The sequence below is a fragment of the Ovis canadensis genome, chromosome 13 (assembly GCF_042477335.2).
Source record: "Ovis canadensis isolate MfBH-ARS-UI-01 breed Bighorn chromosome 13, ARS-UI_OviCan_v2, whole genome shotgun sequence".
Classification (NCBI taxonomy): Eukaryota; Metazoa; Chordata; class Mammalia; order Artiodactyla; family Bovidae; genus Ovis; species Ovis canadensis.
In genome coordinates, this window is record NC_091257.1 from 27137238 (window position 1) to 27155131 (window position 17894).

Sequence of the window (17894 nt, forward strand, 5' to 3'; positions counted from 1 at the left end):
CTGATCCTTCTGTGCCCCCCCCATATGACAGTGACCTCAGGGTGCAAACGCTGGACTGTCCTCCTCCACCTATATTCACCCCACAGTGCACCTGGCTGCAAACACTGTCCACACACACTAGCAAACCCATGGTCACCAAATGTGTGCTGGACTCTCACACCCATCTCCACCGGGCTGTACAACAGGCAAACCTTCACTTGCCTGAATCATTTACCCGGTCCCACAGCTCCCTCCCCTTGCTGTTAAGGCCTTACTCTCACAGTCCATATCTATGTCACTAGGAAACCCTCCGTGTATCCAAAACATGTTGATTTATTCGTTTACCATCACTCTCTCTAGAACCTAATCCTCGAGAAATCGGGATTTTCAATGAAATCAGGGGCTTCATTTTGTTCGTTGCTTGATTCATCGTAGCTAGAACCATGCCTGTGCTCGATAAATAATTTGGGGGATTTCTTCAATGAATTTCAAGATGGGCACTGAAATCAAATTATTCTGCACACCTAAAAATTAATGATTGATTCATGCCAAAAACTTGTTTGGTACCATAAAATCTATGTCAGTAGAGGGAAGCTCAGGAGGTAGCACTTGCCACTGATTTTCCTTCCTACAAAATCCTACCCTATGGTACAATGAGAAAATCCAACAAAGGTATCTTATCTTCTTTATAAAAAACCTTAACAAGAAAAAATTACATTTTTCCCGACCTTCCTGGACACTGTCTACTTAATTCCTGCGTCACACATTACATATGTGCTATAGTTTCCATCACCCACATGCTTGGTACACAGTTCTCAGTGGTCAATGTTCAGTATAAAATCCAGAAAATATCATCCAGAGGCATGTCTGCATCTCCGACTTTGTTGACTGACTTAACCAGGTGCCACATAGGCAGGACTTCTCCTCCTTCCAGTATAACCTGAAATGCCTAAGTCCTTGCTCTGAGGCCGTGGGCAAGGGGGAATCAACTCACCCGGGGGGCACAGCTCCTGCTCACCTTGACCCCCACCCCTAGCTTCCAGCACAGCACCCACCAGCACATGCTTATGACTCCTGAATTGCTTTGGACCTGTCTAAATGGACAGATGGATCGAGGTATGATGTTTCATTCTCTCCTCGGTTCCCACAGCTAGGAGACTATCTGACATGACAGTAGCTGCTAAGTGTGCAGCTGATCGAAAAATCCTCGGAAGGTGTAGATGGGCAAAAAGAAATATACATGGGCCATTCAGTCCCCACACCGACTTCTGCACTTGCTGAGGCTAGAGCGCTACTAAGCCCACAGACACAGACTGAGGGAGATCAGTCTTTGGTCCACCGCCCTCTCAGCACTCAAGACCACACCCCCCTCAACAAATGCCAGCGTGGTGACCACGTGCACAGACCTCATCTACCTCTAGAAGAAGCAGGGGGAAAACAGCCATCAGCCTACATTTTCCAAAGTCTGAGAAACCTGTAACTATGAACACCCCTGATGGCCCGATAAAGCACATGCTGTCTTTGCTCCAATGATCTCATTCTCCGTACGTGAAACGCAACCTGAAGCCAAACACAGGTCCAGGGCAGGACTATTAGCATAAAGCCTGGCTTGGCAGACTCACCCTTTTCTTGCACTCACAGAACTAAAGCGCTTGCTTCTTTTTTCTCGCTCTTTCCTGCCTCATGCATTTTCTGAACATCAGCAAAAAACTAGTTTTGTCATCAAAAAACTGCTCTGGCCTGGCTTTTAAACTTAGCTGCTGGCACCTCTCAGAGAATCGATCAGGGCTAACTACTGTTGACCAAGTATGTAGCAAAGCAAACTAGTCAAGTCTCAGAGAGAGACTGGCTCTAAGGTCACCATGTTTGTTAACAGGGGCCCCAGGTGGCCACGGACCTCACAATCACAGGGGTGTGACACGGCCTCACAGGGACTTTAAACAAGTGCCAGGTTTGTGCCAGTCCCCCGTGCCATTCTGATCGCTGGCAACAAAGTCAGGCACAAATACAGGCAGGGGACAAGGCTGTGGCAAAGATGACCGCTTGGCCTGAAACTGCTGGGGGACTTGGGAGCCCATTCCTGGTCTAGGGGCCTTATTTTACACTGTGACAGGAATTCCCGTGTGTAAGTTGGGCTTGGTTTCTTCCCTGACCAAGTCTAACATCTGCAGGGTCTACAGTCTGTGTCAGCTTAACACAGCTGGAGCTCACCTCCCACCCGGATCTCCCTAAGGCCCTTGAGAGGGGCTGCCCTCCCCCCGCCACCATCTCCCTTTCACTATCAATTTCTCTTCAGTGGGGTCCACTCGCCACTTAGGCTGGGCCAGGCCTCCAGTAATTTGGGGATGTAAAACATGAAGGTGATGGGTCTAAAGAAAAGCAGGCCTAAATAAGAACACAGGCCAAGTGCCAGGGACAGGGTCCAGGCCCCAGGACTTCTGGACTCAGATTTCTGCACTTTCCAGGCCCGGCCCTGTGGTCCGCACGTTCAAGGCGCTTCAAATGTTCCTTCCCATGATTCCGCTGATGCTCCAGGCTGCTCAGACGGCTTTTCCGATCCCTAGAGTGGGCGGCCCCCTTCCCTGAGCCCAGGCCCTGTTCTTGATACAAAGCCCAGCTCACACAAGTTTGTTCAGTGGCTAATGGATGGATAAACAGACCCCTCGTGCCCAAGGAATTACAACACACTCATCATGGTGCAGGTGATGTTCTGGACATGCTTTTTTGTCACAAAAACAGGAATGGGACTATAAGAAGGTTCAAGACAGGTCACCTTTTTAAACAAAAAAGTGATGACTCACCAAAGATTTTACTCAAATGTAGTGAGCGTTTCCGCTGACTTGGGGAGGGAGAAGCATCCCCTTCAATAGAAGGGAGTCTTCCCAGGCTGGAACACTGTTCCCATCTGTGTATGACTGCCTTCAGTGTGCAGGATGGAGGGGAAGGGGGTGCTTGGCACATGAATGGACCCCAACTCCTGTGACTCCCTCAGGGACCGTGCCCAACCCCCCACCGCCCCACCGTCTGTGGCTGTGGACGAGCTTTACCTCCTTAAGGACCAGCACGCATTTGCCTGGCCCCACCGACTGCGGCAGCTCGGCGATCCTGCCCTTGTTGAGGTAGGGGCCCGAGAAACACCGGTGGTTGATGAAAAGCTGAGGACAGCAGTACTTCCCGTTCACCGTTCCTGCATGGAAGAGAAACATGGTCGAGGCTCCAGGACCTACAGCTTAGCCCGCCACACCAACCAAGTTACCCAGAGGGGCCTTGAGACCCCCATCAGAATGCTTTACATCCACCATGCTCTGTGAGTTCCCAGTGTACAGCACAATGACTCAGCTATCCACATACATATAGCTGATGTTGTTGTTCGGTCACTAAGTCGTGTCCAGCTCTTTGCAGCCCCGTGGACTACAGCCTGCTAGACTCCTCTGTCCATGAGATTTTCCAAGCAAGAATACTGGAGTGTGTTGCCATTTTCTTCTACAAGGGATTTTCCCGACCTAGGGATCAAAGCCATGTTCCTGCATTGGCAGGATTCTTTACCACTAAGCCACCAGGGAAATCATATATATATATGTTCTTTTTCAGATTCTTTTCCTTAAAAGTTATTACAAAAACTGAATATAGCTCCTCGTGCTCCACGGTGTCTGTCAGTTATGTACTTTATATGTGATAGTGTGTATATGTTCACCATTGCCCCACGCCCAGGCCAACACCAGATACGGCAGGGCTTCCTCATTTTGCCAGTCCCAGGGACATGAGCTGTGCCTCCCAGGGACTTGAATATGCATTTCCCTCATTGGTCTTTCAGCTTAGGAGGTGAACAGGCAAGGTGTTGATTTAGTTGTGTCTCAAAGTGCCACAGGGAATAGCAGAACTAAATGGTAAGGTGTCAGTGGAACCCATCGGCCATCTACACACACGGGATGTGGTCACAGGACCAGCTGAAATCCACCCTCTCCCACAGCTGCTCCGAGCCAAGCTGCACTAACAGTGGTCTTTCTGTGCAAAAACTTGTTATTGAGGGAGTAAGACTGACATATATATACAAAGAAGGCTGAGCGCCAAAGAACTGATTCTTTCGAAATGCGGTGCTGGAGAAGACTCTTGAGAGTTCCATGGACAGCAAGGAGATTAAACAAATCAGTCCTCAGAAAATTAACCCTGAATATTCTTTGGAAGGACTGATGCTGAAGCTCCAATACTTTGGCCACCTGATGCAAAGAGTTGAACCACTGGAAAAGACTCTGATGCTTGGAAAGATTGATGGCAAAAGGAGAAGGGGGTGGCAGAGGACGAGATGGTTAGACAGCATCATTGACTCAGTGGACATGAATTTGTGCAAACTCTGGGAGATAGTGAAGGACAGGCGAGCCTGATGTGCTGCAGTCCATGGGGTTGCAAAAAGCTGGATGTGACTTAGCGATTGAAAAACAACAAATTAACATACACACACATATATACATGGAGAACCATGCGTAAAACAGAGAGCTAGCGGAAGGCTGCTATATAGCTCAGGGAGCTCTGCTCAGCGCTCTGTGATGACCTAGAGGTGGGACTGGGGGGAGGCAGGAGATGAATGTATCCATATAGCGGATTCATTTCATTGTACAGCAGAAACTAGTAACACTGGAAAGCAATTATACCCTAATTAAAAAATAAGTTTTAAAAACCTTGTTATTCATTTGGGATGGTGATTTGATAGTCCAGGAAGCTTTGTTCTCATAGGACTTTAACTGAGAACCAATAGGTGAGGGGGGAGATACGTTATTTTTCCATGTATAAGACAGAAGGAGTCAAATCACAATTACCGACTCTGAAAGATGACATGGTTCTTTTAAAATCATTCTGAAGTTTGAATTTTATAAAAAAGGCAAAAAAAAAAAAAAAGGAAGTCCACAGCTACATTTACATGGAAATTCGAGGGTAGGATTACTCTGCCCAGCTCTTTAGAAAAAACAATCTTAGTAAGTCTACTCATAAAACTGCTCTCTTTACTGCAAAGAAAGCTTTGACTAATAGGATTCTTCCCTGGTACACAAGTTTTAATCTTGGGTTCAGAGCAGACTTCCTTTTGGCTAGAAAATAGAATACTTAATCAAATATATTACTTAATGTACAAACATGTCTATAATCAGATTTGTAATCCAAAGGTAATTCACATTTATGTTTTTAAAAGTTACTGTAAGACACAGGACTTTGTACATTAAAAAAACATATTATTCCCAACCAGCCACTCAAACAAGGTTTTAGGGAACAATTCAAAAGCCTACGGGGACTTAAAGATTAACCACTAGTGTAAAAATGCAAGGATCACTGGCATAAATGACATAAAATGTCCAAAAAGAAATGCCTAATAATATTTCCAACTCTTTTCCAACATGATTATTCCTGATACACAGTTCTAACTGGACATGTAATTTCCAAGTGATGCATGAACCCAGCTTCTCATGCCAAGCGAAGTGTCTCTAGCTACTGACCAAGAAACAAAAAGGGAAAGACACCGAGAAATAGCTTAGAAAAAAATTTTAAAGGAGTAGGTATCTGTAAAAAAAGATAGTTGGCTCAAAGTTGAGTATTTTCATACTGACCTAAAAATATATCAAAGTTGAGTATTGTCATATTGACCTAAAAATATACCCATGTCTCCACTCACAGCAACACACTGAGAAGGGCCAGGGCATCCTGCTGGTGCTGCTAAGCCGCATCAGTCGTATCCGACTCTGTGCGACCCCATAGACAGCAGCCCACCAGGCTCCGCTGTTCCTGGGATTCTCCAGGCAAGAACACTGGAGTGGGTTGCCATTTCCTTCTCCCAGGGCATTCTAAGCAGCTGATTTACCTGTGGCGTCCAGGTGAGGGAACAAACAAAGGTCGTGAGGTATTTTCTCAACAGGCACTGTGGATGGTGATCTGTGGATAAAGGAGAAACGCCCGTGGGTCCCAAGCTATAGAAGAAACCAGTACCTTCCAAAGTCTTTTCATAACTTACAGGAATCTAAGCTATGAATATGTAAGACACAATGCGTGCATGGATAAGAACAGGTAAGATCATCGGGGGGCAATTCTTAACAATAATTCCAAGAAGCCTGTAGGTCACCCGCCCCTCGAGGGGGTTATCACTGATCTCTGAGGCTCCTCTAGTCAGACTTTCCCTCATTAATGACTTTCTTCTGCTGACTTGATTTCTGGGGTCCGTGCGTGTATGGGTTGAGGCCACGCTGAAAAGTAGATTCTCAAAGAAAAATCTCAAAATTGACAATTCTTAAAATGTGAAGTAGGCTTATTAGTCTAGGACAGAAGTCTGTGCTGCTGTTCAGCAAAAAGTTGCTGAACAAATATAAAAACTATCACTCAAGGGGAAAAAGGCAAATTGGGTTTCCAGGAGATGTACAGGTTGATTTCACAGAAATTGCACAGATGAACAGTTACGTAAACTCCAAGTAAATAGTAATAAGGGCTCTTAGTGGGATCATCTATGGCGCTGGGTCTCAAAGCGGGCGCCCCAAGCTGTCAGATCAGCACTACCTGGGAGCCTGTTACACGTGGAGAAGCTCAGGCCCCATCACAGACATCCTGAATCAGAAATTCTGCAGATGGGGCCTGGAGACCTGTGTTTTTTAATGAGCTGTCTAGTGACAGATGCAAGTAAAGGTGAAAACTGCTGATCCACAGGCTACAAATTTAGGAGTCATGAATTCAAACTGAGATTCAATGAGGGGGACTGTTATTTTAGCTTTTACCTCTCTATTTCAGTGTTATCCACATAAAACTGGAGTCAGACGATTAGCCTGATACACTGTTAGAAACATACTCAGAATACCCGTGAAACTGTTATTCACATCAAATAACAATGAAGCTATTATTTGATTTTAAGTTTAAACTTCAGCACATGAAAAAAGAAGCTGCTTTCAACTCCCTTTCCATCAGTGTATTAAGAAAACAGATTCACTCAGTAAGGGATGTTTATCACGGTGTATTCCAGACATTTATAAACGTGGTACTAACAGTGACAATTTTCCAAAAATATATAGCCAGTAGGTCCACACACTACAGAACATCCCCTTCCTCATAAACTTACAATTGAAACGTGGAGTGACCTACATTTATTTGGCAATGGAGGGCCCACACATCTTCATGTAGACTCTCATTTAATTTTTCTAGAACTCCCCAAGAAACAGGTATTTTACAAAGGAGGGCATTGAGGTACGGAGTAATAAAACAACCTGCTCCAGCTCACCGGGCTGGAAGAGGGCAGAGGCCTGGACAGGCAGCTCTGTGGGGCCCTGGGGCATTAAAGACCCGGAGAACTGTCGCAGAGCACCCTGACCAGAACGCAGGACCGTGGGCATCCTTCAGGTCAGCTACGCTGGGACCAAAGTGAGAGGGTACAGTCTGGAAAAGAAATTCCTTAAGAAGCAGGCCCCGCGTGTCCTGCACAAAACAGATGCTCAGTACATGTTTTCCTGTCGCCCTGACACCTGTGCTAGGCCGGGACCAGCTCTCTAACAAAAGCAGCCCTATTTCCATCCTCTAAAGATACTTCACAGCTTATCATGGAGCTTTCGTGAAAAAATACTTACTGGTTTTCTGGCTGCACAACTGCGATCTTCCTCTTCTTTTGTGCTGTAAAACAGGCAGAAGAGGGGAAAAAAGAAAATCGGCTTTAACAGCGAGTTGGGAATAAGCATTTTTTTTAATGGCTCCATAGGTATAGAACTGTGTCTGTTTTTAAAGCAACAATTTGAAAACTGAAAAGTTACTTCATTCCGGCCACAGTTTTATCTTCATCTCTTCCAGCACAAAACAGACTGTGACTTTTCAGAAATGAAATCTAAAGAGAATTTAGTACATTTTACCTTATCACTACATGGGCTACTTTATTCTAAAATGTGCTTCTAATAAAAAGAAGACACGTATCAGACCTCCCAGGAACACAGCTGGTGAAATGGACTGGTACAAGCACTGACTATCCAGATGACTTTTCCCCACAGAGAGCGTGATGAGGCAAATAATTTTACCATTGCAGCATGCTCCCAAATTAGGATTAGAGGCACGTTCATAAACTACAACATTTTATCATTAAAAAGCAGATTGGTACCTAGCAAATACATACGCCTGTCAAACAGTGACAGAAACCAGCCAACAATAACCTGAGGTTAAGAATATCTCCAGGTTACATTTAGAACTGGTTGGAATCACCTTCACAAAGACAGACCAGAGCTTTTGGCATCTGCTAACTCAGACATAGATACTCCTGCATCTTCCAACATTAGGAAAAATTAATGCTCACAGAATTTCTAAAGTTCTCGGAGTTTGGCAGGTTTAATTTGACTTTGCCTCTGCAAAGCAAAATGTGTGTATGAGAAACACCACAAGAACACAAATAAACAAGAGAAATAGTGATTCAAAATTTCATCTATTCTTGATTTTATTTAGTATCCAATTCCAGGACAGGCAGACCTCAAGAGATATTGTGGGTTTGGTTCCAGACCACCCAATAGAGTGACTATCACAATAAAGGAGTCACCGGAATTTTCTGGTTTCCCAGTGCACATAAAAGTTATGTTTTATAAGTCTACTATAAATCTGTAGTCTATCAAGTGTGTATCATAATAATATTTTGTCTAAAGAACAGTGTATATACATTAATCAAAAATACTTGATTGTTAAATGCTATCATCTGAGCATCACTGAGTTATAGTGGTGACATCTAAAGGTCACTGATCACAGATAATGACAACAAATACAATAATGATGAAAAAGTTAGAAATACGGCAAGAGTTACCAAAATGTGACACAGAGACACGAAGCGAAAAAGCATTGTCGGAAAAGTGGTATCACAGGCGTGCTTGAGGCAGGGATGCCTGAAACTTTCAATGTGTAAAAACGACCTGTGACAACAAAGTCTGCCTATAATTACTATGAGAAAGTACAAACTCTGTGACCTCTAAAGGGGAAGATGAGTGTGCAGACTACGTTGCCTAAGTCGGTCTTTGTTAATTAGGGTGAGATGCCCAAATTGTGTGATGTCTTGATGAGAAGCCAAACACAACAGTCTGGGGAACAGAGACGAAACGTCACTGCGTTCACCTTAACCTACGTGGGCTTTCATCCAGAAAAACTGAAAATGCTCCTCCCCTCCCAAAGCCAGTGAAGGAGGAAGGGAGAGGGTCAGGACACGAATTTCTGTCTGAGGCACAAGCAGGCACGGAGGATTGGATCTAAACCTGTAGAGCCAGGGGAGGACCTGCCCAGGGCTGTGGGGGCTGACAGCCAAGGACCCAAGACATTTTAAGTGAGAATAAAAGGCAAAGAAGGCCCTCAACGCTGAAATCATTATTCTAAGCTCATAATTTTAGAAGTATTTTAAACTGACGGCAAGACGTTACTGTCATTGGCTGAGATTCAGTATGCAGTACTGGGTACAGGGCAAAAGAACCTCTTAGAATCCACCTCTCTCTATAGCTTGGGCCCCTACTTTATTCACATGAATAATCTCATCTGACGCTTGGTGAGAATTGTTAAGTTCCTTGTGTCCTTCAAAATTTATCGACCTCAGGAAACAGGAGGCCGGCGATGGCAGGGAACTCTCTTTACAGCAATATTCTGAGCATCTACGTAAATGAACCTCACGGGAGGGTGCTAAAAAAAAGTTAGCCAGCATACAAATTAATAAAGAAAACATTAGAAATATCTAACCTATTTCACAAAAAATTAAAAGCCTTATATTTAAGGACAAACAATTTTAAATAATACTGTTGACACATTAGGGTTGAATTATAAATGCTAAGATTTATTATTGAATGAATTATCATATACTATAAATTAATATTTTTTTAAATGGTTACCATTTCAGGATAATGACCTACAACAATTTACATTAAAACACACACTTGTATATATTTAAGTGGTGTGTTTGTGAGTGTGTGTGTGTGTATGGGATGCTGGGTTATTTTGACTACTAATATTGGTTTGATTTGGCACTTTTGTGATCAGAAGGATGTAATGTAATGCCCCCTTCAAAGTCCAATTGAAATCTCACTGGTAATTTAATGCCAAGAATCAGTTCAGGTCAGTCTCTCAGTCCTGTCTGACGCTTTGTGAGCCCATGGACTGCAGCACGCCAGGCTTCCCTATCCATCACCAGCTCCCGGAGCTTGCTAAAAATCATGTCCATCCAGTCAGTGATGCCATCCAACCACCTCAACTTCTGTTGTCCCCTTCTCCCTCCTTCAATCTTCCCCAGCATCACGGTCTTTTCTAGTAAGTCAGTTCTTCACATCAGGTGTCTAAAATATTGAGGTTTCAACTTCAGCATCAGGCCCTCCAATGAATATTCAGGATTGATTTTCTTTAGGACTAACTGGTTTGATCTCCTTACAGTCCAAGGGACTCTCAAGAGTCTTCTCCAACACCACAGTTCAAAAGCATCAATTCTTTGGTGCTCAGCTTTCTTGATAGTCCAACTCTCACATCCGTACATGACCACTAGAAAAACCATAGCTTTGACTAGATGGATCTTTGTTGTCAAAGTAATGTCTCTGCTTTTTAATATGCTATCTAGGTTGGTCATAGCTTTTCTTCCAAGGAGCAAGCATCCTTTAATTTTATGGCTGCAGTCACCATGTGCAGTGATTTTGGAGCCCAAGAAAATAAAGTCTGACTGTTTCCATTGTTTCCCCATCTATTTGCCATGAAGTAATGGGACCAAATGCCATGATCTCAGTTTTCTAAATGTTGAGTTTTAAGCCAGCTTTTTTCACTCTCCTCTTTCACTTTCATCAAGAGGATCTTAAGTTCTTCTTCGCTTTCTGCCATAAGGGTGGTGTCCTCTGCATATCTGAGGTTATGGATATTTCTCCTGGCTATCTTGATTCCAGCTTGTGCTTCATCCAGCCTGGCATTCTGCATGATATACTCTGCATATAAGTTAAATAAGCAGGGTGACAACCTACATACAGCCTTGACATACTCCCTTCCCAATTTGGAACCAGTCTTTTGTTCCATGTCTGGTTCTAACTGTTGGTTCTTGACATTCATACAGATTTCTCAGGAGGCAGGTAAGGTGGCCTGGTATTCCCATCTCTTGAAGAATTTTCCATAGTTTGTTGTGATCCACACAGTCAATGGCTTTGGCATAGTCAATAAAGCAGAAGTAGATGTTTTTCTGGAACTCTCTTGCTTTTTCCATGATCCAACAGATGTTGGCAATTTGATCTCTGGTTCCTCAGCCTTTTCTAAAACCGGCTTAAACATCTGGAAGTTCACAGTTCATGTACTCTTGAAGCCTGGCTTGGAGAACAGTGAGTATTACTTCCCTAGCGTGTGAGATGAGTACAATTGTGTGGTAGTTTGAACATTCTTTAGCATTGCCTTCCTTTGGGATTGGAATGAAAACCGATCTTTTCCAGTCCTGTGGCCACTGTTGAGTTTTCCAAATTTGCTGGCATATTGAGTGCAGCACTTCCACAGCATCATCCTTTAGGATTTGAAATTTCTCTACTGGAATTCCATCATCTCCTCTAGCTTTGTTCGCAGTGATGCTTCCTAAGGCCCACCTTGGCTTCTCATTCCAGGATGTCTGGCTCTAGGTGAGTGAGTACACCATCATGGTTAAATGGGTCATGAAGATCTTTTCTGTACAGTTCTCCTGTGTATTCTTGCCCCGTCTTCCTAGCATCTTCTGCTTCTGTTAGGTCCATACCATTTCTGTCCTTTATCGTGCACGTCTTTGCATGAAATGTTCCCTTGGTATCTCTAACTTTCTTGAAGAGATCTCTAGTCTTTCCCATTCTATTGATTTCCTTATTTCTTTGCACTGATCACTGAGGAAGGCTTTCTTATATTTCCTAGCTAGTCTTTGGAATTCTGCATTCAAATGGGAATATCTTTCCTTTTCTCCTTTACCTTTAGCTTCTCTTCTTTCCTCAGCTATTTGTAAGCCCTCCTCAGACAACCATTTTGCCTTTTTGCATTTCTTTCTCTTGGTGATGGTGTTGATCACTGCCTCCTGAACAATGTCACAAATGTCTGTCCATAGTTCTTCAGGCACTCTATTAGATCTAATCCCTTGAATCTATTTCTCACTTCCACTGTATAATCGTAAGGGGTTTAATTTAGGTCATACCTGAATGGTCTAGTGGTTTTCCCTACTTTCTTCAATGTAAGTCTGAATTTGGCAATGAGGAGTTCATGATCTGAGCCACAGTCAGCTCCCAATCTTGTTTTTGCTGACTGTATAGAGCTTCTCCATCTTTGGCTACAAAGAATATAAGCAATCTGATTTTGGTGTCGACCATCTGGTGATGCCCATGGGTAAGAGTCTTCTCTTGTGTTGCTGGAAGAAAGTGTTTGCTATGACCAGTGCATTCTCTTGGCCAAACTCTGTTAGCCTTTGCCCTACTTCATTCTGTACTCCAAGGCCAAACTTGCCTGTTACTCCAGGTATCTCTTGACCTCCTACTTTTGCATTCCAGTCCCCTATGATGGAAAGGACATCTTTTTTGGGTGTCAGTTCCAGAAGGTCTTGTAGATCTTCATATAACCGTTCAAGTTCAGCTTCATCATAACTGGTTGGGGTACAGACTTGGATTACTTTGGTATTGAATGGTTTGCCTTGGAAACGAACAGAGACCATTCTGCCGTTTTTCAGCTTGCATCCAAGCACTGCATATCAGACTCTTCTGTTGACTCTGAGGGCTACTCCATTTCTTCTAAGGGATTCTTGCCCTCAGTAGTAGATATAATGCTCATCTGAGTTAAATTCACCCATTCCAGTCCATTTTAGTTCACTGATTCCTAAAATGGCGATGTTCACTCTTGCCATCTTCTGTTTGACCACTTCTAATTCATCGATTCATGGACCTAACATTCCAACAGCATCAGACTTTACTTCCATCACCAGTCACATCCACAACTGGGCACTGTTTTCACTTTGGCCTCATCTCTTCATTGCCAGGAATGGTTAAGTGTTTATGTCAGTAAATTATTGGAACCAATTACAACTGGTTTTGGGATAAACCTTTGGGGTAAACCTTAGGAGAATAAGTTCTTTCTCAGATATAATCATACAAATGTATAGTACTTAGCTTAAACTTTTTCATGAACACAAACAGGGAGTAAAGATCCCACACGCTCATCTCCACCTTGTCACTGGGACTTGGTTTCTCAAGCTGGGAAGTGCCTACAGACATTCATCTCACGCAGACACTTACAGGATGAATGAGACAGAAGTCCTGGTGTTCTGTGCAAAACTGAGAACACTTTGATTTTTACAGTTTGGCTCCACTCTCTTTACCAAATTGCCTATTTATTCACCTAAGTCCCAGAGATGCCCAGCAAGGCTCCGAGTGGGGCAATACTCACAGGCTGTATTGTGCGGTGTAGTCAGAGGGTAGGAGTTGGCCTCACACCAACCCACAGGGAAGATGTCCATAGATTCAACGTCCACGATGAACTCTGGAGCCGGGCTCTGCAGGCCTGGGGGAGTCGAGACAACAGGTGCGAACAGGTGTTAACAACAAAGACACAGGAGGAGGGGGAATCAGAGCGGCTCTGAGCGGGGAGGGGGAGACATTGTTCTGAAAGCTGAACCCAAAGCCATCAGTATTTTACGACAGATACAAGCGCCAGAGAGGTCGGTAGCAGGAGTTCACAGGATTCACAAGAAGGGGGGCTTGGAAAAGACATACTTTCCCCTGAAAACAAGAGGAAGGGGAAGGATGATTGGGGACAACTGTAGCATCTTTCTTTCCTAAGAATGGCTCTGAAGCTAAAGAAGGTAGTCCAGCCTGTGGGGTGGGGGCACCAAGACATTCTTCACCCAACACCAAGCAGAGGTCAACCTTCAACCAACAGAAGTTAGATGTTCCGGTTAAAAGGAACTGGGAGGGTTCAGTGACGCTGGTTATAAGCAGTGAGCATCAAAGCACAGCTCCCTAGGGGACACACTCCTTTATCCTTTGACCACATCACTTCTTCTGAATTCAGACTCTTGCCGTGTGACACCGAAGTCACTTAGGCAGGAGAGTCTCTTTGGTGGGGATCTGCCTTCATATCATAATCAAAATGATGCCTTGTGTTAAGTCAGCAAAACAGCTGAGAGACTCTGAGTGAAAAGATCTGGATACAATATGAGCAGAGGTTCCAAGGAACTCTGGTTACTGAGAGAATAAATTTGGAAACTGGTAAAGAGAAGGAAATTCTACACCAAATCAACAGTTCTTTAAAAACACCCTTTGAGGAAAGACACTCTTGAACCAAGAATCAAAAGATAAGAAAGAGCTCTATTAATGGAGTGACCCCTGGCCCTGACCACTTAATCTTGCTGTGCTTTCGGTTTCTTCACTGGGAATCAAAACAAAAGTTAACACTCTTAGAAACTCCATCACACACCAAGCGATCACACATCACCTGGTGAATTCTGAATCGCACTCCAAAACTTAGCTTCTGGAAGCTCAATACCAGTAAACATAAAATCTCCTCACTATTTCAGCAACACTGGCTCCCAGAGTACAATATTTGACAAACCTAGGTACCAGATTTAGCGCTAAAACCTAACTTTGGTGTACACAAAGCGCCTGGAACACAGACAGCAGATGCTTACACACACGTTATCACCTCCAGTCATCACACTGAACTTCTGATGTGTTCTCAGAGAAAGTCATTACTATGGTTATCAATCCTGACTTCCTTTTCACTGAATTCTCCGATAATTTGAAAGATACATAACCTACAAGAATGCAAGCAGGTTTATAGGGCTTAGGTTCCAACACAGCTGAATGACTAGAAAGCATTTCCGCCCTGCATTAAATGACTCAACCAACATTTAACTAATCTGCTAAAGAAATCATCAAAACTGCCAAAACAGACAAAAGCTAAAGAAACTCCCCAACTAGCTTCAAATACAAAACTGATCTTTTCTTGTCGAGAAGGGCACTGGATTCGGCAGACGGGCCAATGAAAAGAGTCACCGAGCTGTTTCCCGTTACACAGGGCACTCCCTCATCTCCATGCTCACAAAAATACAAAGATAGAGCCTATTTCTTAGCTACTCAGCAATTTTGCTAACAGGCTGAATTCATCTACTACATACAAATAGTAGATGTGTTTAGGTACAAATCAGATTTTCAAGGTCAAAGCCATACTTCAGGAGGGAGTAGAAAGTGACCTTTATAGATTACTTCTTCCCATCTGCTAGTGCTTTAACATACACACTTCTGTAGCAATATAAACATTCATATATTTCTTTTCCTAAGAATCATTTTGCTTTTTATCTTATTTTTGGCTGTGCTAGGTCTTCACTGCTGCATATGGGCTTTCTCCAGGTGCAGCTAGGGGAGCCTCCTCTCTTCTTCTGGTGCCTGGGCTTCTGCAGTTGCAGGGCACAAACTTAACTGCCCAACAAAAGGCATGTGGGGTCTTCCCGGATCAGAGATCAACCCACATCACCTGCAATGGAGGGTGGATCCTTAACCACTGGGCCACCGCTCCTCTGTCCATGGGATTTCCCAGGCAAGAAACACCTGAGTGGATTGCCATGTCCTTCTGCAGGGGAAGGACCCCCTGCACACTGGCCGGCGGATTCTTGACCACTGTGCCAGCTGGGAAGCCCCTAACCTCGTCTAGCGCTGACACTAATAGTCAGATGGGCTCAAGTGTGCAGTGAGAAGGATGAGCACTGAAAGACAGAAAGCAGGACCTGCGTCCTGGAAGCCCCGCCCAGCATCCACTCCGCACCGCCCATCTGCAGACGCTGCCCACAGAGCGGGATCTCAGAGAAGCCCTCACTCGTCTCAGCCCTGGAGCTGAATTCCTAAGGAATCAACACACAGCAAAACTAGCTGACAAGAGCGACACAGGTTAGGAAACCATCAGAAAGAAAACGACAGAAACGGGATTAAACGTGTAAGTGGAGGGAGAGAGCCGTGGATGGTGAACTCTTAGGACACTCACTGTCGCGCACGTACTTTTCAAAGAGTTTTATCCTTACGACCCTAGGAGATCAGATGGTTTCACTCTCATTTTACAGATGAGTAAACTAAGCTGAAGCTCCAACGTTCACACCTGATGCAAAGAGCCAACTTATTGGAAAAGACCCTGATGCTGAGACAGACTGAGAGCGGGAGAGGAGGACAGCAGAGGGTGAGATGGTTGGATGGCATCACTGATTCAGTGAACGTGAACTCGGGCAAACTCGGACAGACAGGGAGGGACAGGGAGGCTGGCGAGCTGCAGTCACAGGGCCACAAAGAGCTGGACGAGGCTCAGTGACTGAACGACGACGACAAACTGAGGGTCAGGAAAACATCAAACGGCTGGTAAGAGGGGATCTAGGGCTCAAACCCAGGCAATCTCGCTCCGGAGCCTAGGAAAGCATTCAAGGCAGGTTCGTGCGGAGAACACGGTCAGTCAGAAGTCACACCAAGCACAAGAGCAGCTTGAAAACCCAAACTTGCCTTTGGTTCCTACTGCAAAGCCTTCTAGGGAGTAATCTCCCTCCTCAGCCTCCCATCAAATTCTTCCCCCAGTATCCCCATCTCGCTTAAGAAAACCAGAGCCAGGGCTGTTGCTGCCCACCCGGAACCTCTGTAGCTGACTGGCGGTCTCCAAAGCCTGTTCACAGACAGCGCCCCCCGCCTCCTTCTTCAGATGTGCAAGTCCCATATATACATATATATGTTGATATATACCCCATGTATACACATATATACACCCATATATATATCCATATATATACCCTCATGTATATACATATATATATATACACACCCATATATACATACATATATATACTCACCCATATATATACACACCTATATATACACACATACATAACCCATATATACATACATATATATACCCATATATACATATATATACCCATATATATATATACACACACACCTATATATACATACATACATATACTCACCCATATATATACACACCTATATATATATATACACACACATAACCCATATATACATATATATACCCACATATATACATATATATACACCCATATATATATATACACACCTATATATACATACATATACCCACCCATATATACACACCTATATATATACACACACACATACATAAACACACCCATATATATATGTACATATATACACACCCATCTACACATACATATATATACACACACCTATATATACACCCCATATATATACATATGCACACCTATATATACATACATGTTTATACTCACCCATACATATACACACCTATATATATACACACATATACATATATAAACACACCCATATATATATGTACATATATACACACACCCATCTATACACATACATATATACACACGTATATGTATATACATATATACACACCCATCTACACATACATATATATACACATACCTATATATACACCCCATATATATACATATACACACCTATATATACATACATGTATATACACACCTATATATGTATACATACATACACATATACACATATATAAATACACACACATGCACACCCATATATATACAAGCGCATTATATAAATATACATACCCTATATAAATACACACACATGCACACCCATATATATACAAACGCATTATATAAATATACATACCCTATATAAATACACACACACGCACACCCATATATATACAAACGCATTATATAAATATACATACCCTATATAAACACACACACGCACACCCATATATATTGTGTGGACCTGCATGTTCAGTCGCATCCAACTTTCTGTAACCCGAGGGACTGTAGACTACCAGGCTCCTCCGTCCATAGGATTTCCCAGGCAAAAATACTGGAGTGGGTTGCCACTTCCTCCTCCAGGGGATCTTCCCGACCCAGGGATCGAAACTGTGACTCCTATGTCTCCTGCATTACAGGTGGA

The 17894-nt window shown here is 43.6% G+C and overlaps 1 protein-coding gene across 4 annotated transcripts in view; it reads right to left on the reverse strand.

Annotated features, from left to right (window-relative positions):
- Positions 1-17894, reverse strand: part of SFMBT2 (Scm like with four mbt domains 2) — a 180207-nt gene that overhangs the window by 23490 nt on the left and 138823 nt on the right. For all 4 annotated transcript variants that reach the window (XM_069547183.1, XM_069547182.1, XM_069547184.1 and 1 more), the window contains 4 exons: positions 13351-13464; positions 7566-7608; positions 5825-5895; positions 3027-3166 (listed from right to left, as the gene is read on the reverse strand). In XM_069547183.1, coding sequence (XP_069403284.1) covers positions 3027-3166; positions 5825-5895; positions 7566-7608; positions 13351-13464 — 368 coding nt within the window. The remainder of the gene's footprint in view (positions 1-3026; positions 3167-5824; positions 5896-7565; positions 7609-13350; positions 13465-17894) is intronic.